General features: G+C 42.2%; 3 protein-coding genes across 7 annotated transcripts; 1 reads left to right on the forward strand and 2 right to left on the reverse strand.

Moving 5' to 3' along the window:
* Window positions 1-656: 656 nt before the first annotated feature.
* Window positions 657-8,309, reverse strand: slc1a1 (solute carrier family 1 member 1). Of its 3 annotated transcripts, XM_085906708.1 has the most exons (13): window positions 7,865-8,309; window positions 6,667-6,974; window positions 5,451-5,591; window positions 5,294-5,386; window positions 4,915-5,029; window positions 4,804-4,846; window positions 4,592-4,738; window positions 4,077-4,261; window positions 3,763-3,870; window positions 3,343-3,465; window positions 2,887-3,081; window positions 2,683-2,817; window positions 657-2,519 (listed from the first exon to the last, which is right to left on the reverse strand). In XM_085906708.1, the coding sequence occupies exons 2-13, from the start codon at window positions 6,764-6,766 to the stop codon at window positions 2,279-2,281; spliced, it is 1,626 nt and encodes a 541-aa protein (XP_085762834.1). In that variant the 5' UTR covers window positions 6,767-6,974; window positions 7,865-8,309; the 3' UTR covers window positions 657-2,278. The 3 variants fall into 3 exon arrangements, with proteins under 3 accessions (XP_085762834.1, XP_085762832.1, XP_085762833.1); XM_085906706.1 differs by having other exon boundaries at window positions 2,683-3,081; XM_085906707.1 differs by lacking the exon at window positions 7,865-8,309 and having other exon boundaries at window positions 2,683-3,081; window positions 6,667-6,993.
* On the forward strand, window positions 7,897-15,896 carry rap1gds1 (RAP1, GTP-GDP dissociation stimulator 1). Of its 2 annotated transcripts, XM_085906704.1 has the most exons (15): window positions 7,898-8,333; window positions 9,202-9,309; window positions 9,379-9,501; window positions 9,660-9,785; window positions 10,873-11,019; window positions 11,362-11,490; window positions 11,782-11,907; window positions 12,108-12,251; window positions 12,315-12,446; window positions 12,532-12,666; window positions 12,782-12,907; window positions 13,005-13,144; window positions 13,235-13,361; window positions 13,445-13,573; window positions 13,738-15,896. In XM_085906704.1, the coding sequence occupies exons 1-15, from the start codon at window positions 8,330-8,332 to the stop codon at window positions 13,863-13,865; spliced, it is 1,824 nt and encodes a 607-aa protein (XP_085762830.1). In that variant the 5' UTR covers window positions 7,898-8,329; the 3' UTR covers window positions 13,866-15,896. The 2 variants fall into 2 exon arrangements, with proteins under 2 accessions (XP_085762831.1, XP_085762830.1); XM_085906705.1 differs by lacking the exon at window positions 10,873-11,019 and having other exon boundaries at window positions 7,897-8,333.
* A 119-nt stretch (window positions 15,897-16,015) lies between these two features.
* LOC147060262 (tetraspanin-5-like) lies at window positions 16,016-21,220 on the reverse strand. Of its 2 annotated transcripts, none has more exons than XM_085906710.1 (9): window positions 20,767-21,220; window positions 20,295-20,345; window positions 19,492-19,638; window positions 19,206-19,376; window positions 18,718-18,843; window positions 18,591-18,638; window positions 18,388-18,504; window positions 18,248-18,309; window positions 16,016-17,377 (listed from the first exon to the last, which is right to left on the reverse strand). In XM_085906710.1, the coding sequence occupies exons 1-9, from the start codon at window positions 20,845-20,847 to the stop codon at window positions 17,368-17,370; spliced, it is 813 nt and encodes a 270-aa protein (XP_085762836.1). In that variant the 5' UTR covers window positions 20,848-21,220; the 3' UTR covers window positions 16,016-17,367. The 2 variants fall into 2 exon arrangements, with proteins under 2 accessions (XP_085762836.1, XP_085762837.1); XM_085906711.1 differs by lacking the exon at window positions 16,016-17,377 and adding an exon at window positions 17,392-17,884.
* Window positions 21,221-21,517: the final 297 nt, after the last annotated feature.

A 21,517-nucleotide genomic window follows, 5' to 3' on the forward strand; every position in this document is an offset into this window, starting at 1 on the left:
CCATATTGCGAAAGCTTTATAGGTCAAAAGTACAAGTAAAAAAAAAAAAATCTCCAAAACCTAATGTGGTAAAATCCATATTGCGAAAGCTTTATAGGTCAAAAGTACAAGTAAAAAAAAAAAAAAAAATCTCCAAAACCTAATGTGCTAAAAAAAATCAAGATATTTTTAAAATTAACATTAAAACATATATCTCACAGTAAACATGACACGTAATCATTCTTTTTTAGCACCTATAGTTATTTATAACTATAATTTAACTATCTTGATTTTTAATTTGTCGTAGCACAACTTTATAAATGGAAAATTATTTATTTTTTTCTTCATAATTTAACGACATTGGAATCCATAAGCTCTTGCGGAAGGATCGGCTACAAGCAATGTTGGAGGTGCATTGACTTTTCACGCGGCGCCTGGCTAAGCGCGTTAAATCAAGGCAAGGCCATTAACGGCCAACGACGAAGCGAGTGTCCGCGGCCGTACATCAACGGCTACGAGAAGAACATTGGGATCTATTGCACGAGATGTGCTGAAACGGGCTTCTATTTCCGTCAGCTTTTTTTTTTTTTCCCCGTACCACCTCGTAAATAACAGAACCCAGCGAATTACCCGTTTGGCAACAATCAATAGTCATTTGTGCTTTGGAAGCGACTTGTTTTTATTCATATACTGGACAGCAAATACATGAATCGACAAAATCATCAAGCACTCGAGTCACGTTTGTCAGTTGCTCGGAAGAACCTTGTCCTGCTTTCGATGGCAAAAATGCGTTAGAGGATATTAAGTCGTGTCTCGGAGTAACACTTGGAAAGCTGACTGGAGGTCACAAGAGCAGAGATTACAGTACGTTGGTCTCCTCGGTGTGCGTGTGCGTAATTTGGCTGCTTTACAACAACAACACACACATACACACAAAAAAAAAAGTTCTTATCGAGTTTGTAACAGCCTAAATACAAGACACTACTCAAGAAGCCTGTTCTCGGGAGAATTTACTACTACATTTGACATAATGTTGTATTCTGCACATTATTTGAATATGATAGCATTCAAGTATAGGACAATATTAGCAAAATATTGAATTTTCGTAAATATAAATCACCTTGAAAATGCACTCTTTGTTTCCTAATAACATTCCCACATTCTCATTGCATTGCCTATGAACATTTTGATTTTATTATTAAATAGTGTCGTGTAGTACAATATTAATATATTTCTTTACAATAAATATGGTATTTTCTTCAAAGCAAGTCTTAAAAATTCCTTTTTTTTTTTTTTTTTTTTCTTATAACATGCCACTTTCTTTCTTTTTCACACGACGCTGACTAATTTCTCGACTGTCATTTCTGAAGTTGCAATTCCGCCCCCACCTTGTGAAATCACAACTTTGCAACATTCCGTTTGACTTTTCCCCCTTACACAAGACGAACACTTTTCTTTTGTAATACTCCACTCTTAATCTTTTTCCTCATAGCATTTGACTCATTAAAAAATTGGGACATTAATCCTTTTTTTTTTTTCCCTTGACGTCACAACTTTTCTCTTATATTACCGCTTTTTTCAAACTTTACGACTTTTTCGCAACAGTTCGACTTGTTCAGATATTACACCTCATTCTTACAACATTTCTACGCAAAATGACAACTTTTGCCTCTACAACTTGAATTCATGACTTCTCTCCCTCATATGACCCCTTCAACAACATTTTTTCTCACCACCTTAATCCCATAATCATTTCCCGTCGTATTATCGCAATTTGACGCCCCCCCCCTCGCATTGGGCTTAAATTCTCTCGAGAACAGGGCGGTACGCTTATTATGCGGCCAAAGTTCACAGTGTTTCACGACTCGAACCTTCAAGTCAACTCACCTCTTCACAGGCTTGGCACAGTTGTCACATTCTGTACAAATAGTTAATAGGAGCCGTGCATTTCTACTCAGAAGCAAATAAAGCTGCGCTGTGGAATGTCGCTGCTCAATAAACACACCTTGCATCCATCCATCCATCCATCCATCCATCCATCCATCCATCCATCCATCCATCCATCCATCCATCCATCCATACATCCATCCACCCACCCACTAAAGGACTTTTCCTGGAGTATAAATGTATCATTTCAGTGTAAAAAGGAAGCACTTGAAATCAGTAGTAAATGTCAGTGATGATGAATGGAAGCTGCTATTGCTGATGATAGGTGCTGATAGAAGGTATTACCCCTCGGAGTATATGGCACTTTCTTCAGGCGGGGTCAGGGGAGAGGAGAGGGGTGGGGTGGGGGATTCTAGAACTGTGACGTCTCGGTAAAGGAGATGGCGTCCGTCTTGTCGACGGAGAAGCCCCCGTTGACGTAGGATTTCTTGTCGCACTCGTCGCCGTCGGGCGTAACATCCAAGGCGAAGGGGTTTGCCACATCTACGTCCGAGATCAGGTCCATCCTCTCCAGTTCGCGCTTGGAGAGCTTCTGGACGATGCCGGCGCCGTACGCGTCGCCCAGCACGTTGATCATGGTGCGGAAACGATCTCTGCGGGGAGAACCACACGTACAGCTCGCTTATGAACTGGGATATTTTTTCAAATAAAACGTTTTCTCTTATTCGTGGTGTCATAAAATGCTAATTGCTGCTGCTATACAGTGGAAACAACGGGATACGTGATAGGACGGTTGAATGGAAAGGTATCACTTACAGCAACCAATCCACAGCGACGATGAGCGTGACATCACTGGCAGGTAGTCCGACGGCTGTCAAAACTATTACCATAGTGACCAGGCCGGCATTTGGGACGCCTGCAGCTCCGATACTTGCCACAGTTGCGGTAATGCTACAAGCAAGAAGTGACAACATGTCAAATGGGGCAGCTGAGATGACAGTAGGTGTGTTTGCATGATACCTGATGGTGACAATCTGGCCCACATCCAAGGCGTAATCATTGAGCTGCGCGATGAATATGGCGGCGACGGCCTCGTAGAGCGCCGTGCCGTCCATGTTAATGGTGGCCCCCACGGGGAGGACGAAACGGGTGATGCGCTTGTCCACGTGGTTGTTTTCCTCAGCGCAGCGGAAAGTGACGGGCAGGGTGGCAGAGCTGTAACACATCATCTAGTCACCGACGTTCACCTACCTATCGGGCACGCTAGCTCCATAGCTTCGTGCTAAAACATAATGGGAAAAGCCACTGACAGGCTAACACTTAGCATGGATAAGTATAACGCTTTAAGCAATGGATATTCGAACACAAATGATGCAGCCGCACATGTAGACAGGCACGTATTCTTTATCCTCTTTCAAAGCAGACTCACCCTACAAGCCGTCCGAGAAGGTAGAAGGGGAATGAAGAGAACAATACCTGGATGAGATCATGAGGGCCGTCACGAGGGCCTGCGCCATCCCCAGCGTGAATGTGTACGGATTCTTCCTCACGATGACAAAGAAGATGAGGGGCAGGCAGACGATGGCGTGGATGGCGAGTCTACGACGAGAACAACGGCGCGTGGTAGGTGATGAGGCTTCCTTTTGCCCATTCCCAAGCATGTAGCAAAACAAGGCCACTTGATCTTGGATAATGGTCAAAAATGTGTAACCGTAACCTTCTTGAGACCTTACCCCAGAGAATGTACTGACCCTTAACTTAGATTTACAGGTGTGATCTTATAGCTTTCATTACGCTATGTGCAGGTTGAGCAGTTTCATAATGTCCTTGCCTTATCTGTGGCCACTGGACGGGAGAATTGGCCCAAATGTCAAATATAAATCCAGCCCGGCTTACCCGCTCAGCACCGTTACCATATAAAGACCCATCTTGCGGAAGATCTCCCAGTCTTCCACCTCGATGATCTTGGCGGCGATTAGGAACAGGATCCCGATTGGCATGTAGCTGAAGAAAACAAACAGATAGTGAATAGTAGGTACCATGATGCAGTATGCAAGATGATGGCCGTGACAATCGATCATTCTGATTGGCTATTAGCAAGCCAATCAGAAATCCTGTTGCCATTTATTTCAAATTCTGCTGAAATTCAATTCAACACAGTCAAATGGCTTTAAAATCAAAATGATATTTACTGATGGCGCACCACCTACCACATAATTATATGCACCAGTTTCATGGTGGCATCGTTAAGAGCATCAAAAAACTCCAGAAGGATGCGTCCCTTTTCACCCATCTTCCCGATGACGAGTCCAAACGCGACGCAGAACACGATGAGACCCAAAACGTTGATTCCGTCCGAATACGTCCCGCTGATTTTGTAGTCTATGGTGATGTTCTGACCACAGTGAGTACAAGGAGGCAGTTTATTCACATTTCCATATCTCCTCTAATAAAGTGAATTAACAGATTTGCCCCGCCCCCAAGCATGCTAGCTTCCCATCCAGCCTGCGCCTCAAAGAAAAAACATTTTGACTTGAAAAAATAAATTAAGGCCACATCTCGACCTGCGCAAACGTTTGTGCTCAAGCATTACATTAAAACAAATTCCATGAATTGCTGATGGAAATAAATGTAAATACTATAAAATATGTGGCAGACTTGGTATCTATCTGTAAAGCTAACGTTTCAAATAATAATGTCACGATAAATTATAAGAGTAGCCTACCTCCACGGCATCAAAGACAGTGGTCGCGACAGGAGCAACGTCCGTACTTGTGACAGGAGGAATGTCTGTACTTGTGACAGGAGGAATGTCCGTACCTGCGACCGGTACTCTCTGAGGCGGCTCTAACTCCTTGCGCTTGGTTTTGTACTAAAGTGAGAGACTTGTTAGCGTCATGTGACCTGAGGGCCACTCGCTGGTGTATTTTGGCTTACCTGCTGGAAACAAGCTTGCACCAAGTTTTCCGGAAACATATTTCTGTCGATCACAAATGATGACGGTTAGAAACGTGTCATAACGCAAACGGAAATATTTCAACGACACACCTGAGGAGGTCCAGCAGCGTGTCAACGGTGGTGACGTTGGGCGTGGTTCCGGCTCTGTCGATGTGCTGCGCCGTTTGAGAGACTCCGGGCTTGATAGTCATCACTAGGATGATACCTGCCAAGGGTTCACAAGGGATGCCATCAAGCTATTTTGATTTGACCAAAAAAAAGGTGTCCAGACTGCGGCACGGGGGCCAAAAGTGGCACGGCCTCCATTTTTTTAGTGGCCCACATCACATTAAGCCTTGACGTTGCAATTTTGTTCAAAATAACAAACAATCTTCTCAAGATGATGCGAGGAAAGGTCCGGTTGGCTCACGGCAATGATCACCCGCTAACCGCCCGAGTGTATTTCAAAACACGTGCGCGTTAAACTCACCAAGGATGACGGCGATAATCGTGGTGGAGAAATAATAGATGACAGCTCGGAGGCCGATCTTGCCCGACACCTCCGAGTCCAGGGCAGCAACACCTGTGCACGTGATCCACATACTGTAACGTACAGCTCACATATAATTTGTGTCACGTGTTTTTACCTGTTATCATGCTGGAAATGATCAACGGGAGGATGACCAGTTTTAGCATTCGCATCAGAATCTCTCCCGGGAAGCCGAAATATTGCTTGTGGAGATGGGACAGAGAGGCGTACTCTCTTACGGCAACACCCAGACTGATCCCTGCAATATGGACATCATTGCAACAAGAAAACAATTGTGGAGGAAGATGCTCTAATGGTATGCCACATACAGTACAAGAGTTGTGTCCTCATTAAAAAAAAAAAAGGCTCAACTCAGCTATTAGCCATTGATTGTAACTACCGCATATGGCTCGTATAACGCCAGTTTGATTGAATGCAACCATTACAAATGACAAAAGCACATGAGGCTTTAACAAATCTCGCGAGACTTTAAAACACTTTATCCGCAATGTGGCAAGAGTGAAGTATTGTTACGATAAAGTCATTGTATTACAGGGATCATTTTATGAGATTAAAAAGAAAAAGTTATGTTCTAAGAGTAAAGATGGACAGTAATTTTGTGAGAAAGGCCTCGTGCTCTTCCAAGGATAAAGATGGAATCTTCTAAGTTACGAAAATAGTTCTAGAGTTGTACAAAAACAAAGTCGAAACATTATAAAGACGCAATTTTGGAAGAATAAAATCGGAAAGATTTGAAAAAGCCGTAACGTTACGAGACTAAGGTCATAAGAAAACATTTTGTATTGCCAAAAGAATAAAGGTGTAATGTTATGAGAACATTGCAACGAAAGACAACTTATTACAATACATATTTGCAATGTTATGAGAATAAAGTTACATTAGAAAAAAATATTGAATGTTATGAGAATGAATTTATGACATTATGTCACGAAAATAAAAGCTCACCAAAAAGTCAAAACGTCGAGAATAACATAATAATATGTCAACAGATGTGGTAATATTACATAAATCAAGTCCCAAATGACTAAAGATTCTGACTTTATTCTGATAAGGGTTTTATTGTGCTCATTTTATTGTTTGCAAATGGAATTGGTGGCATGCAGTCAAATCAAGATTGAACCACATCGTAGAATACACAAGTGCTGCTTGAATGGTTGCATCCTATTTTATTTTGATGCATTTTGGATGGCCCCCCGATGAGGAAAAGCACTCCCACCCCCCCACCCATCATTTAAAGCATCACGTATGCTCTCGGCGTGCACCGCAAAAGAGGCTGAAGGATAAAATGGAGATGGATGCACATGCATGCATACCGAGCAGCACTGATACCACTGTGGCGATCAGCAGCCAGTTCTTCTTCAGCAAGCCTTTGCAACTGAGGCGTCGCCGCTCTTTGTCGCCCATCATGTCCATGGTGGTCCACGAAGAAGGTTTTCCCCCCCTTCCTCGCTCGGACACAAAAGCCAGAATGTCACGAGCAGATGAGGCTCTGCTGCGTCGCGTCAGACGCTGCTGATGGCCAGAAACCGCGTGAGGGAGGGGGTGAGGAAGAACTAGTACGTGCGTGCGCGAAACAGGAAAGATGGAGAGCAAGGTGTCCCAGACATCTTCGCCTCCCCTACTGGAAATTAGAATCCAGCACAAAAGGGTCACAGTGATGAATAATGGGGTGAAACATAACGAAACGAGAAAAAAAAGAATATACCGAGAAAAAAAACGCAATGTTACAAGGAAAGCAAACGGTCGTAAAAAAAAATCCGAGTATAAGGTGGTGTTATCAATATTAAGGGTATGGTGGGGTAGAAACCTGGTAAAAGCAACTCATGAAATATTGACGAGAAAAGAGCACACAAGCCCGAGGGAAGCGCAAACATCCAAAAGTCACGTGATAAAAGTTACTGGTTCACGAGACTACACCCGATTGTAGTTTCTAAGGAAATTGCAACAGAAAAAAAGCAGAGCATCAACAAACCAGGATTGTGACATTAATGTGTCATTAAAACGGGAAAAATTTGCTGTTTTACAGGAGATTAAAAGTGCAATATTACGAGGAAAGTTAGTTTCATAAGATTAAAACTGTAAAACAGGGCAACGATTTAAATTGTACCATAAATAGGGAAAAAACAATTTATACAATAAAATCGAAGAAATGTTAGACAACAATTTTGCACTGTTACGAGAATAAAGACGAATAAATGAAATGAAATAGGGTAGTCCTGATCCAATCACAATGACTTGATCGGAAATTAGGACCGATCACGTGAATTTTATCTTATCAGTACCTGCTGATAAAGATTAGATTTTCAAATGTTTTTAATTTTGAAAGCTAAGAACAAAAGCTTTTACCTATTTACTTGATTTGAACCACATCACTACAGACTTTAATCATGTAGATATTTTTTTTTTTTTTTTGAAGAAAAAGAAAAGAAAAAAGCTCCGTTGCCATTTGATGCGTTTCTCAAGAGTCGTTGACGTTTTATTTTGAAAGCCAAGACGGAAGTATTTACTTACCGACTTATCGCCGCCTTCACTTTGAAGGGGAGTGCCTGTGCCTTTTTATTGTGAAAGCTTATCCGGAAAACTTCTCTTACCTGCCGAGCTCACACTCATCAGCGGCACCGTACTTTAGTTTAAAGGACGCTCTTACAAAAAAAAACAAAAAAAACCCTCCTTTCTTGGCTTGGGGTTGCAATGACAGGAAGTTAATCGTATAGCAACAGCGAATCGCAGATTATTACCCTTAGGTTGGCTGATTGCTAACTGGTTAGCTCACCCGCCACATCAGCGAAGACGTTGTGTGGATAAGATAAGTGTGGCGTGAAGAAGAAGCAGAAGAAGAAGACGCAGAAGCAGCATCAGCAGCGCGTATGTGTATGCGCGGGGGGAGCTGGCCTTCAATAGACCCCGCGACGACGAGCTGGAGAGCTTCCACACCCCCCCACGTTCGTCTCTTTCCCGGTGCAGCATCCCGTCGAGATGGGTGAGTCGCTAGACAGCTAAGCTAACAAGCTAGCCTGTCAATCTAATTCACCTTGGCGGGTATTTGTTAATAATGACGTCATTACAGCTCCTGTCACAATTGCTATGTTATTAGCGACGCGGTGGGGAAATGGCAGCCTAGCGGGCGGGGGGTGTCTTGTATGTGTGATTAGGATGCTGCATTGCAACGGCAGTAAATAGTGTACTGCTTCTCGGGAGGCTTGGGTGTGGGCTCCATCCTCCGAAATGGCACCGCCGGCTGCGCCGTTGATGGTGCAGATGGCACTCCTTCATCTTTACAGCTGTTACGCAACACAATCCCTTGCTGCATATTACTTCGCCTTCTTCATTTAGGTCAGGGCTCCGGTAAAGTAGGGCCACATACTAGCTGCCAGTCAGAACCAGTAACGGAACTAAACAATCACTAATAAGTTACGGTCAGCAACTCACCCTTGCGCATTTATTGTTGAAAAGCCATTGTGGTAAGGCTTGGTGGTAGCCACGGGATGGTTCCCATTTTTGGAGTTTTTTTTTTTCTTTTTCTTTTTAAATTACATGCAGTCATCTCAGTGAGAAAAGATGAATTGAGAAACTGTCCGGGTGTTCTGAGTTACAAACGTAGTCAGGGAATGAATTTAAACTCGTATTTCAAAGCACTACTGTACATACATATTTCTATATCATATTTATTGAAATAAAACTGCTGACTGTGCCGTATGTTCAATTCCCACAATTGTGATATTAAATGTAACTAATAATGCATTTTAGCATCAGATTTATAGATACCACGTCTGTGCTGAAGTAAAATATGCGATGGGGTAAGAATCTCTTAATACAGCCATCACTCAGCGGAAACTTTTTGCTTCCAGACAACCTGAGTGACGCCTTGGCAAAACTTAAACTGGCGTCCACAGACAGCGCCTCGGACAGCGTGGATGGCTGTCTGGACTGTCTACTGAAAGCTCTGCTCAACAACAGTAAGTACGCTTCCAGAGGTGTTCACCCGAGCTCTGACAGTTACCGTTAACTGGGTGTGGTTCCCGTAGCCACGGAGGCCAGTGTGAAGGTCCAGGAGATGGGCGTTCTTCCCCTGCTCGCCTCTCTGCTCAGCCCCCAGTCATCCTGCGCACCCAGAGTTGCCAATATCATAGCAGAGGTGGCCAAAAATGGTGAGGGTCCAGCTCCAAGCAAAAAAAAAGATATAGGGAGTCAGCCATTTTGTTTTGAAGCAGCCATTTTATAGTAATAAAGTAGAGAGATTAGGTGACACTCAGTTTGAGCCACCTTGGTTTATGATTTATACTGACAAGTCTTTTTCTTCCCCTAGAGTTCATGCGAACTCCCTGCGTGGAAGCTGGCCTCATCCCTCCACTCATTCAGCTGTTGAACTCCACCGATCAGGAGATTCTACTGCAGACGGGTCGGGCTCTTGGCAACATCTGTTATGACAGCCGTAAGTAACTCTGCTGTATGAACGCAGAATCCCATGAAGCTGGTTTTGGGTTTCAGGGCCCAACAGGTCGCCAGCGTTGTGTGCTTTGGAATGTGACATTTGCAGAGGGGGGACAGCAGAGCTGTCAGTAACGCAGATCGTCTCAGTTACTGTAAACGTCAGTCTGCTTCAAAACAATAAAACATCGAATATTTCCTGGGAATGCAAATGACCTGATTCAGACAGCAATTGATATACTAAATGGTTGCTTTTTTTTTTTTTATTGTTTTCCTCCTTCTTTGAAGGATGGAGGATCGGACACTTTCCGATATGCAAACTGCTTTTGAATTTTTGACTACTTGATACGTTTTAAAGACGGATTAAAGCGCAGCCTGCTGTCGCGCTTTAAATACCAGCTGTCGGTTCTGGCGCGTTCCGTGCTGAAAAGCCCGCTCATCTGTGGAATTCCGTGGGATGTGACATTTGTTTTGGCTTGATTATGGACTCAATGGTGGGAGTGTAAAGAACGTGTCCCTCATCCAGTTCCTGTTTAAAATGGTGCTGTTTAAAAAGACAATAGAGCTTCTCTTTAGTTTCTCATATGGGCATTTAAATTGTGAAGTATGTATATTTGTCACATTCAAATTGAAATCAACAACAATGAACATTTAATGACAAGAATTTCTCGAGTTATCGTCTGGACATTTGCTCTTCACTTGCAGATGATTGCACAAAAACTTAGGCAAGCTACAAGGTAGGCTACATGAGCTAGCGCAGTGTCTGAGGTGTCCTAGCTAAAAATCTGATCAAAATAAAAGTCATAAGTATCATTCTCTGTACTACTAGTGACATTTAAAAAAAAAAAAAAAAAAAAATGTTATTGTCCGGAGTGTGCATCATCAATTTTTGACAAACACTCATCGCGCAAGAGATTAACAACAAAAATATTTTTGGACTGAAATACGCTATAGAGATAGTATATGAATAGAACAATACATAACTCCGTGTTTTTTTTTTTTTTTTTTTCTATCTAGTGGTTCTTTTCCTTATTTATTTTTTTTCACCCCTTTGTGGTTGATTATTTGTCCCGGCCTCTTTTGTTTTGCAGATGAGGGCAGGAGTGCAGTTGACCTGGCAGGAGGGGCTCAGATAGTAGCTGAACACATTAAAAGCCTCTCCCAAAATACAGAGCCGGAAAATCAGAAGCTCTTGACAGTCTTTTGTGGCATGCTGATGAACTATAGCAATGATAATGGTAATGACCATCAGAACAACCGTCATCTAATACGCCGGTCTTCTCCTGTACGCCATCAAAACGAAAACCAAAAAAAAAAAAAGCTCAGCCGTTTTTCATTCTTCTCATCTTTCTGCCATGCTCTGCTATTTTTTTCCCCCCAGTTTCACCTCTGAAATTAGATCGACATATCGACTTCATAAACTAATCAATAACATACAGCGAGGCAATAAAAATGGACCTGCGACCCATTTGGGGCCCTTTGGTGGAAGATGTATCGAAGGTGTTCACAACCTTTAATGGCATCCTGAACAGTCATAATAGTTTTAACAAATTGTCTTTCCGATTTTACCTTCCTTCTAGATTCCCTACAAGGCCAGCTGATCAGCATGGGCGTGATCCCCACTCTGGTGAAGCTGCTCGGCATCCATTCCCACAACGCCGCCCTGACGGAAATGTGTCTCATCGCCTTTGGGAATTTAGCTGAGCTCGGTGAGTGCTTATCCCGCACCCACGAAGAAATTTGAAATTTTGTGCCAGCCATCTGTTCCGCAGACATGCTTCAGACTTGATTGCGTTCAGACACAAACTTCGAGTTTGCTTTTGAAATAACTTCCGTAAATGGCTCAAATAACCCTAAAATGGCTGCTTAAAAATGACTGACCAAGCCACGAAAGCAATCGCTCAGAATAATTCAAATGTGGATTGTAAAATGGTTATTGAAGCTCTACATGGAGATGACGTCCTTTGCAATTTTTGAAACAGCTTCTGTTGTCTCGACAGAGTCGAGCAAGGAGCAGTTTGCCTCCACCAACATCGCCGAGGAGCTGGTGCGCCTTTTCCAGAAACAAGTGGAGCATGAAAAGAGAGAAATGATATTTGAGGTCCTGGCTCCTCTCGCAGAAAATGGTAATGTCATATTTGTCGCTCTTTTTTTAAATTTTTTTTTAGATAAGCATTTCTGAGTGCTTTGTCTATTCATTTTATATTTAAAAAATATTATTAATCATAGTAGAAGGGGTATAATAATTAGAGTTAGAAAAATCTAATTCTATTATTCCGTGTTAATGTTTCACATCATCTTTATCCTTGCCTTCGCTCTTGTCCAGATGTGATCAAGTTGCAGATGGTGGAGGCGGGCCTGGTGGAATGTCTCCTCGAGGTTGTGGGCCAGACTGTAGACGGCAAGCGGGAAGAGGATGTCGCCCAGCTGAAGACAGCTTCTGACCTGATGGTGCTCCTGCTGCTCGGAGGTAAAAAGTCACTTTTTACATCTGCGCTCCATCTCTGTTAATAATTCTTGACCTTCTGTGTAGATGAGTCCATGCAGAAGCTGTTTGAGGGAGGGAAGGGCAGTGTCTTCCAGAGGGTTCTTTCCTGGATCCCATCGCACAACCACCAGTTGCAACTGGCTGGTGCGCTCGCCATTGCTAATTTTGCCCGCAACGGTAAGACCGACTAAGATGCCGGTTTATTCCATCATGCCGATAATTCGACCGCCAAAGCCGTTGTTTATTTTCACCCTGTGGACAGATGGCAACTGCATCCACATGGTGGACACCGGTATCGTGGAGATGCTTTTGGAGCTGTTGGATCGACACATCGACGAAGGCAATGTCACAGTTCAACACGCAGCTCTCAGTGCTCTTCGGAACCTGGCCATACCCGGTGAGCCGAATCTTAGTTCGGACACACTTTCTCGTATAGTACAGTCGTGCGACGTATTTCCTCATAGGAGGGCCAAGATTTCATCGTGATCATATTGCGTGTCATGTCCCACCAGTTGTGAACAAATCCAAGATGCTGTCAGCTGGAGTTGCAGATGTGGTGTTGAAGTTTTTGCAGTCTGAGATGCCGCCTGTCCAGTTTAAGCTTCTGGGGACCTTACGTATGCTCATCGACACACAAGGTAGAAGTCTTCGCATCCTTTGATGAACGGTGGGGGATCTCCGTATAGAGCAAGTGGTCGTTATAATTCCTCCAATCCTGCTCAATGTTTGTTGCAGTGGAAGCAGCGGACCAGCTTGGCACCAATGGGAAACTGGTGGAGCGGCTGGTGGAGTGGTGCGAAGCCAAAGATCACGCTGGGGTGATGGGCGAGTCCAACAGGCTTCTTTCCGCTCTCATCCGACACAGCAAGAGCAAGGTCTCGAGGCCACTTTGGTTTGAAGTAAATATTTTGGGCTCATTTGGACTGATTGTTAAATTAGATTTTTTTTTCAATATGCTTTTTCAGGATGTTGTTAGGACAGTCATCCAGGGAGGAGGAGTCAAGCACTTAGTCACCATGGCAACCAGCGAGCACATGATCATGCAGAATGAAGCACTGGTGGCGCTGGGCCTCATTGCGGCGCTCGATTTGGGTGAGAACAATGTCAAGAGAATGACTTGCACGTGGCGTTTGAATCAATCCGCAAAATGAATTTTTCTTCTCATCCATTCAAAGTTGCAGCGGAGAAGGACTTTGAAGGAGCCAACCTCGTTGCTGTGCTTCATAAGCTGTTGTCGGATGAGAGGAGTGCGCCGGAGATTAAATACAACTCCATGATCCTCATCTGTGCTGTCATGGGCTCCGGTGAGACCACCCACACACACAGTACATAAGATTGTGGTTTAGTTTTGTTGTCTTCGTGGGCTTAGATCAGTATCGGACTTGAATATATATTCAAATAGCAGATGTAGCGCTGATTGTTTTTGGATGTTGAGGAAGAAGAGTTGACTCCTCCTCTCTGCTCTCAGAGCCCCTCCACAAAGAAGTCCAAAGCCGGGCGTTCATAGACGTGGTGTCCAAGCTTCGTTCGCACGAAAACAAAACGGTGTCCCACCAGGCGTCGCTCACAGAGCAGAGGCTAACCGCTCAGAGCTAAGCGGCTCGGATTGGCCGTCAACCCGCCCTCCTCTCACAATCCTCAGCCACCGCACCCAAACGCCCGATGAATGCGCTACCCCTCGTACTGTAAGCCCATCGTCATGTGCCAAGGTACCACGTTGCATTAACTGCCACACAGACATCCTCTCGACTCGTGCTAAGGACAGACTGATTTAGGTCACGTATGAATATGTTATGACACTCGCCACCACAAAAGCCATTATAATGAGATTTTTTTTTTTACGGTAAGGTAGCAGATTACGATGCGTCAGTCTTTCCTCAGTCCTACAATTTGTTCATGTTAGTGCTGTCACAGTCACAAAATTCTGACTTTGAAACCGCGTGCATAAAGTACGTCGATACCGATGCAGAAACGATACCACGGCATATATCTAAAATGTCAGTAGAAGACTACAGAACTTCAAATTGTTATTATTTTTAGTACTATACTTCAAAATAAAATTGGGCAGGGTAGATGTAATGATTAAATATCCAATTTATTTTCATGCCATGTTATATATACGGTGGTGTAACACAGTAGATATTTTTTTTTTATTTGATCAGAAATACGCTGGATATTTGGCAGGAAAGACTATTGAACAGCTGGACGCAAGAAATCCTTTTATTCTTTTTAGGAAATCATCTTTTTTTTTAGTAAATATTTGGCTTTTTCACACCAAAAAAAAATCGTTTTTAGAAATACCCAGGATGCCACACATGAGTGACTCTCAAAGAGTTACAAATACTTGATATATGCATTCAAAGTTGAGAGGTCAAATTCATTATTTTCAGTTTATCTAGAAATTTCACCCACTTTGACTAACCCGCGCACGGGACATTACGCATGCTCATCGACACAGGTAGGTTTCCCACCCCTGCTCTAAATAGGCTGATTCCTCCAGTCCACCTTTATTTGATTTGTCGGGTTTTAAGTCTTACGTGTATTTTGTTTATTTATCTCGATCATTACGTGTTCCATCTGCTGACATCGGGTCGACGACAGATTTATGGAGAAAGTCAGAACAAAAGAATGGAGGCACCTTTCATGAGTCATATCTCATTCACTAAGAAAATGACTCACAGATCGGCTTTTTGTTTACTTATCTGTGGCGGGGATCCTTTTCCACAGAACCCAGCCAAGGCAGGATATTTAAATTTGGTAGGCATGTTCATCATGGGTAGAACCACAAAACATCTCAAAAGCCCCTGCCTGAAAACAAATAGGAAGTCAGCCATTTTGGCTTGAAGCAGCCATTTTAGGGTCTTTTTGGGCCATTTCTAGGAGTTTTCCAGGACTTTGTGCTCGATTGTTACGCATATTAGACAAAATTGCAATTCATTAGTGTTTTCATCATTGCCTGTGGGAACAGTCAGCTTTACAGATGCCACATCTGCTCGGGGCATCTGGGCTAAAGAAATGATTACTGCAAATGACTGAATTATTCCACTCCCTGTCACTGCTGTTTCTACTGTAGAAGAAATAAATTGGGGTGCAGTGTCTATTTAAATGGAGGCCACTCATTGGAAACTATGGTTTATGTTCAGGACATAGTAAATACAGATTGTGGTTGTGTGACTCCCCCCCCGCCTGTGAATTGTCGAATACCTGTTGATATATTATGACGTTACTCTTTGGGAGCACGAAAGGGGAAAATATTTTTTGTTTACACTTTGAGGCAGTGAGTAAAAGTGCAGCTAGCATCAGTAATTCAATGCACATTAGTGAAGAAATGCATGAGCCGCCACTCCCATGAATCTCCGAAGATTGCTTTATCATATCCATCATATACATCGTATATACTGTAAATCTTGGCATGTCCCAATCGATGACAAATGTTGTTACCATATCATTGTTGCTGTTTTTTAAAAAAACAAGTTTGAATGGTTATTTATCAGATTTGTGCTCTTAATGAGTCGTATCCATAGCAACAGCATAAAAGTACTATATGCGTAAATGTTTGTTGTAAATGTCAAAAGGTTGTACATTTGGAAGATTGTAACAGAAGATAATTAAAAGATGGTAGGTAGCGGGGTAACTCTCTTTGATTCTTTATCATCAGAACTTAAGAAGTATTTTATGTTACGCTGAATGCAATACAAATCCCAAACGGAACTTGTTGGCTACAAAGCTCTTTCACACAATCTTGATCAACATTTCAGTCATTTATTTTCAATGCAGCCTCATTTTCAAGGTAATGTATGAGATATCATAAATAATACTTTAGTGGAAACTACTGTGAGCTAAAACTACCCAATTTGGTAGTACAATGGTCAGTGATAAGTAATGACACACTCGTGAAAATACAAATACAATGCCTTTTTCTCAGTGGGTGAGTCAAGTTTAGAAAAAAAAAAACAACAACTCCGTACATGATGCTTGTGTCAGATTTGATTCAAGTGCAGTTAGATAGAGTATGTCACAAATAAGCAGCAAATATAATATCTAGTTAAAAACATGATAAAACATGACATTTCCTGTCGAATAATCAAAACTTAACGTGTAGCAGTCCTTATTGAGTCATTTTTAAAACAGTGCATTAAAAGCCTTCCAAAAACACCTAGTTGTACCCTAAATACTTGACAGTGTCAAAGACCTCTGAAAGTCAAAAATGTCAAAATCTAGAAAAATAAATTGTACCCTCAAACAACTTGAATTATGAAAATTGATACGTGAAACATCGTCAGTAGTATCGTTTTTTTATGGGTAAAGTTTGCGCCCTCAAACACTTCACTGGTTACGTAAAAGGTCACATCAAATATTGTAAAGCAAATCGATTTTTTTTTATTTTTTATTTTAGAACTAAAATACCGGTAATGCTAAAGCCATGGTCTAAAGCAGTGGTTCGCTACTGTTGTTCCAAGGTCATGACCCACTTTTATAGAAGTTGAAACAATAAGGTTTTTGTTGTTGTTTAAAAATAGCCTTTGAAAAAAAAACCATGTACAATATGTTATGTTTTTAAACACCGTTTCAAATATTCAACCATAGCAGGGCTTTGTTATGAACTTTACGCATTACGGAAAATACTCATCTAATGTTAAAAGCATTTCTCAAAACGCTGTTTATTTATAAAAACCATTCATTTGAATCCCTCAAGAATTAAGAGGCATGTTTGACTGCTCTGAGTTAAGCATTGTGTTAGCCATGTTAGCTCAAAATGCTAACGTTCACTATTAACGTGGGTCTGAACTTACTAGCAAGCTTAGCTTGGTAAGCTAACGAGGCTAGTTTCTGGTTGCCCACATTAAAATAATCGTATTGTAATGGTAAATAGACAACTAGCTAACTTAACGGCAACAGTGTCTCAACTACAACAGTAACCAAAGACGGGCAATGTTTTCTTTTTACATGTGTGTATATATACTGTACATACATTAACCTTTTCACACAGTTGTAGTAGTCGTAGTACCTTAAAAAGGTGCTAGCTCAGTGAGTAGTGCACGTGAATGTCCCCTTCATTGACGTCCTCACGGAGGCCTCAAGTCCTGCAGCTGACTTGTCAAAATCCACTAGACCAAAATCAGAGAAAAATAATGTTATCCGGTTGTATTCTTGTAGATACTCAATTTTGGGGTTTCCTTGTCATTGGCAATAATCTAGCAAACGACCATGTCAATGGGGAAAAATGAGAAAGTATTGAGTAGCGAGCATGCTAAAACATCACAACATATTTAAGCGACGTCACACTGAAGACACAAAGCACTGATGCTAACGCTAACGTGAGAAATGTCCTGGCTGCTCCACCAATCTTGAGTACTGCAGGTGATTCTGGGTCACCTTGACAATAGATGCGATTGTCTTCATTACAAGTCGGTCCACATTGTTGCCATTTTGTCCTTTAGGAAATTACAATTTCTTTTTCGTACAAAACGACTGGTGGTGCAGATTACTATACAAATTTCACATCAACACCCACCGGATATAAACGCGCATAGCATGTGCCTCACGAGTAGTACGCCGGAACGTTCTTGCCCGAGTGTGGCGGGGCTCGACGTATGGAGAGTTGGGGGGGCACCCTGATGAAGAATGTGGAACGGGTGGGGAGAAAGAGGGAGTGAAGTGACTTCCTGTATTACCTGCTTGGAAGAACCTATGACGTCAATTTGTTCTCAAGGCAACCAGAGAACGGGAAATAGGCTACGCAACTGGAAAAATTTGTAATTTGAGCTAGATGTTCACCAAAAATATTACCACAATGAGAAAGAAATGCCAGGATGACCAGTGAACAGTTATCGCAAAGATGTAAAGCGATGCAGTTGGACAAATTCAACGATGATATGACAGGTAGCAAAATGGAAGCTACAAGAGATGAAGATGAACCGATTGTAAGGGAAAAAAAAAAAAAAAAAAAAAAAGAAAGCTTTGTTGGCGTAACTCACCAGCTCGCCCGCACAGCTTCAATGTCACTCACTAAATTCTGCGCCAGACAAATTCCAAAAATCTGCAAACGGCACAAGAGCAACTCTTTGAATGAATGATGTTAAATTCAAGAAAAGCGATACAAGTCAGCGAAACTCACCTGAAGCAACGCAACGCCGATAAATATCCCCGCCACCAAGGTGAGGTTATCCTGTAGCCACTTCTCAAACTGTGGCACGCAGCCTTTCACGTTAATGTAATCCTTCTGCTCCGAGTCCTGCGCAAAATCGTCATCAAACAAATGAAGCTCCAAGAATAATGAAAGAAAGACCATTTGCATTTAATATGTCAAAACACACTTACTGGTTTGCCTCGAACGTCATATCCACACTGAGTGTTTATTACATCCTCCTAAAGACACACACAAAAAAAGTCATCCATCTTGTTTCAGCATCAGCACAATAATAATATGAGGCGTCTATGGACGTACTGCGGGGTCCTTGGTGCAGCAGGAGAAGGGAACGCCACACTTTTCTCGACTGGGGTTTCCATCCGTGCAATTAAAGTAGATGTTGAGGTTCCAGTCGTCCGCTCCAAAAGCGCCACAGCACTCCCACTGAAACGCGGCAATGAACAAAAAAAGGCATGTTACATTATTTACAGTGCCTATTTTAGACATGGATGCGGAAATGTGCGATAAAATGGGCCACTAAAAATTAAGGGGCGGCCATTTTGCCTAGTCCATCGACCGAAAATGACATCACAGTTGCCGCCAAGCGTGATGTCATTTTCAGTCAACAGCAAGTGGCAAAATGGCCGCCCGCTGAAATGAATCAAAACAGGTGAAGTTTGTTGAATTCATATTTCACAAACAAAACATTAATCGCAACACTGTTTCGACGAGTGGGAAAATAGCATTATAAAATAGAAAAAATTGGGGTTGACTTCCCCTTTAAAATTTTCTAAATCAACACTTACATACTCCTGAGTGAAATCGATAAGGTTCTGCAGGTCGATGTCATCCCGGTAAGCCCGGATGTTGTTGTTGATGAACAAGTTCAACTGGTCCTTGATCCAGTCCTTAAAGACGAACGCCAGGATTCCGGTGGTCAGCTCCAGAAAAAAGATGATTCCCAGGAACACAGAGAACTGCAAGGGAAAAAAGATTTCATCCACACGGGGGAAGACCACCGTTCAAGTTCAGTCGATGGTTATCCATCATGACTGAATGAAGGTGAGTGCTGGCTAATTGCACATAACGTACAAATTTGAGCAGGAACGTGTTCTCCCGCAGCGCTCCGATGCATCCGGCAAAGCCCAGAATGAACATGACGGCCCCGACCACCATGAAGAGCCACACCGGGTCCAGACCACCCAGGTCAGTGATGGACGAAATGTTGGACAGAACCCCCTGGAGGAGACACACAGTGAAAGACTGCAGACAAATTGCGTCTGAGGAGAGGCAAACCGAGATAAGAGAATGATTCAAGTCAGAATGTTTCTTAAAAATGTGTAATACTTGAAAAGTGTCCAGTGAAGGGTGCTGTCAAGTCAGGTTTTTTTTTCAGAACCAGAATGTCTGCCACAATTGATTGATATCTTTATATTGAACATCCAAAACGAAAAATAAACAAAACAAATAACACTTTAAAGTGCCATATATACGTCCATACAACAAACATACAAAAAATAAACCAACAATCAGAAAAAATAAATAAATAATAATACATAAACAAATAAATCAATAAAAAATGCTCAAAAAGGAGTTGGAGGAAACAATTAATCAAGAGCTAATCAAAATAATAATTTTTCAGAATCAATTGCTTAGGTTTTTGTATTTAGAATTGTAGAAATGCTCGGAATTCCATATTCTTAAAGTAGATATTGGATTTCTGTAGTCCTCCATGAAAGCAGACTGCTTATTTTTGCCTTGAATCCAAATATATTTGTTTAGCAATATTAGCTTGGAAAAACAGTAAACAATATGTTTTTCTGTTTTCTGACACGATATGACACAAAACCCTAATCGAATCATAATTTTTGTGAAATGATTAAGTCTCCACTCACCTTCTCACTCCATGCCCACAAGCCAATTCCAACCAAAGCCATGCCCAGCAGCTGCAAAACAAAACAATAAGAAATGAGTAGATGGTAGAATAACAAGAACTCAAAATCTCTGACGTTTGCCATGAGCATTCGAATTACTTTTTAGAATTGACACATACGTCTGGCCACAAAAAAAAAAAAAAAAGATGGAGAAGCTACAAAAAGTAGAAAAACACTGGGAATATTTAAAAAGTCCAAATAATATTTCGGAAAGTGACTTGGAGCTTTGCACTAAACTTGTTCTGGATGTCTTTGTCAGGCTGACTGTAAAGGACGCCAACAAGCCGATTAGCAGCTGTCACCCATCTTTTGGTACTGCACCAGCAGGGCTTCCATGTCGTTATTGTCAGAACAAAACACGTCTTTGAACGCCATTTGGATTCATCCCGATTGGAATTGGCACAGATATGATGAGTCGGGCCTTCTCGCTTACCCAAAAGAGGATGTTGAATCCAAAAATGAAGTATTTGATGCAGCAGCTGACTTCGTGGCCTTTGTAGTGATTCCCGGTCATGTTTGCTCATCATCGGCTGAAAGAGCGACCCGGGGAGAAAAAGAAAAGGAAAACAAGGAAAGGAAATAGAGTGCAGCTCAATAGAAAACAAAAACACGGGCGGGCCTGCTTCACGGGCTTTTGGGAGCGGGTTCAAGAAGCACTCCGCGGATGCATCTCATCACCATTTCAGGCCAGTAGTCGCAATAGTCTCAAAAGTCTTTGCCAGGCCAGTTTATTGATCCGATGAGGTGCTCACTTGGTACGTTTGCACGCCGCAATCCGAAAGCTACGAGCGAATCCTTCCGTTTTTCTTCCTAAATTCCAAGATGCGTCCTTTCGCTTTGGGATAGTGCGCCCCACGGAAGGCGGAACCGACGAGGCAGGTGCTGTGCTCTCATTGGCCGACGGCAACATTGAAAGATGTCGCCACGAGCCAATCAGAACACAGAAAACAATTGCATTTCCGGTGCAACCATCCGTAACTTCGATTTAAGACGTAAATACATCAGACGTTCGATAACAGTAATATGAACGTGAATAAAAATAAAGACAATTTGATTATTTCGAGTGAATGTGTGAAAAGAATAAATTAGTTGTTGGTTTTTCGAACACTTTCAAAACCCACATTTGAGACTGTAGGCATTTTGAAGTGAATTAGGTGACTCACACGCTACAAGGAGAACAGACG

The sequence above is a fragment of the Syngnathus leptorhynchus genome, chromosome 2, assembly GCF_054491065.1.
Source record: "Syngnathus leptorhynchus isolate UIUO chromosome 2, UIUO_Slep, whole genome shotgun sequence".
Taxonomy (NCBI): Eukaryota; Metazoa; Chordata; class Actinopteri; order Syngnathiformes; family Syngnathidae; genus Syngnathus; species Syngnathus leptorhynchus.

What these genes read in the sequence shown, in the direction of transcription:
- slc1a1 (XM_085906706.1), bottom strand. Translation starts at nt 6,766, where the DNA reads ATGGACATGATGGGCGACAAAGAGCGGCGACGCCTCAGTTGCAAAGGC. An exon ending in ACGCTGCTGGACCTCCTCAG is followed by an intron (nt 4,847 to 4,914) that starts GTGTGTCGTTGA and finishes TGTGATCGACAG; the next exon opens with AAATATGTTTCCGGAAAACT. An exon ending in GCCCTCATGATCTCATCCAG is followed by an intron (nt 3,082 to 3,342) that starts GTATTGTTCTCT and finishes GATGTGTTACAG; the next exon opens with CTCTGCCACCCTGCCCGTCA.
- rap1gds1 (XM_085906704.1), top strand. An exon ending in GGCTCCTCTCGCAGAAAATG is followed by an intron (nt 11,908 to 12,107) that starts GTAATGTCATAT and finishes GCTCTTGTCCAG; the next exon opens with ATGTGATCAAGTTGCAGATG. An exon ending in TGCTAATTTTGCCCGCAACG is followed by an intron (nt 12,447 to 12,531) that starts GTAAGACCGACT and finishes CCCTGTGGACAG; the next exon opens with ATGGCAACTGCATCCACATG.
- LOC147060262 (XM_085906711.1), bottom strand. Translation starts at nt 20,847, where the DNA reads ATGACCGGGAATCACTACAAAGGCCACGAAGTCAGCTGCTGCATCAAA. An exon ending in ATGACGTTCGAGGCAAACCA is followed by an intron (nt 18,505 to 18,590) that starts GTAAGTGTGTTT and finishes GATTTTGCGCAG; the next exon opens with GACTCGGAGCAGAAGGATTA. An exon ending in GAAGCTGTGCGGGCGAGCTG is followed by an intron (nt 17,885 to 18,247) that starts GTGAGTTACGCC and finishes ATTCTTCATCAG; the next exon opens with GGTGCCCCCCCAACTCTCCA.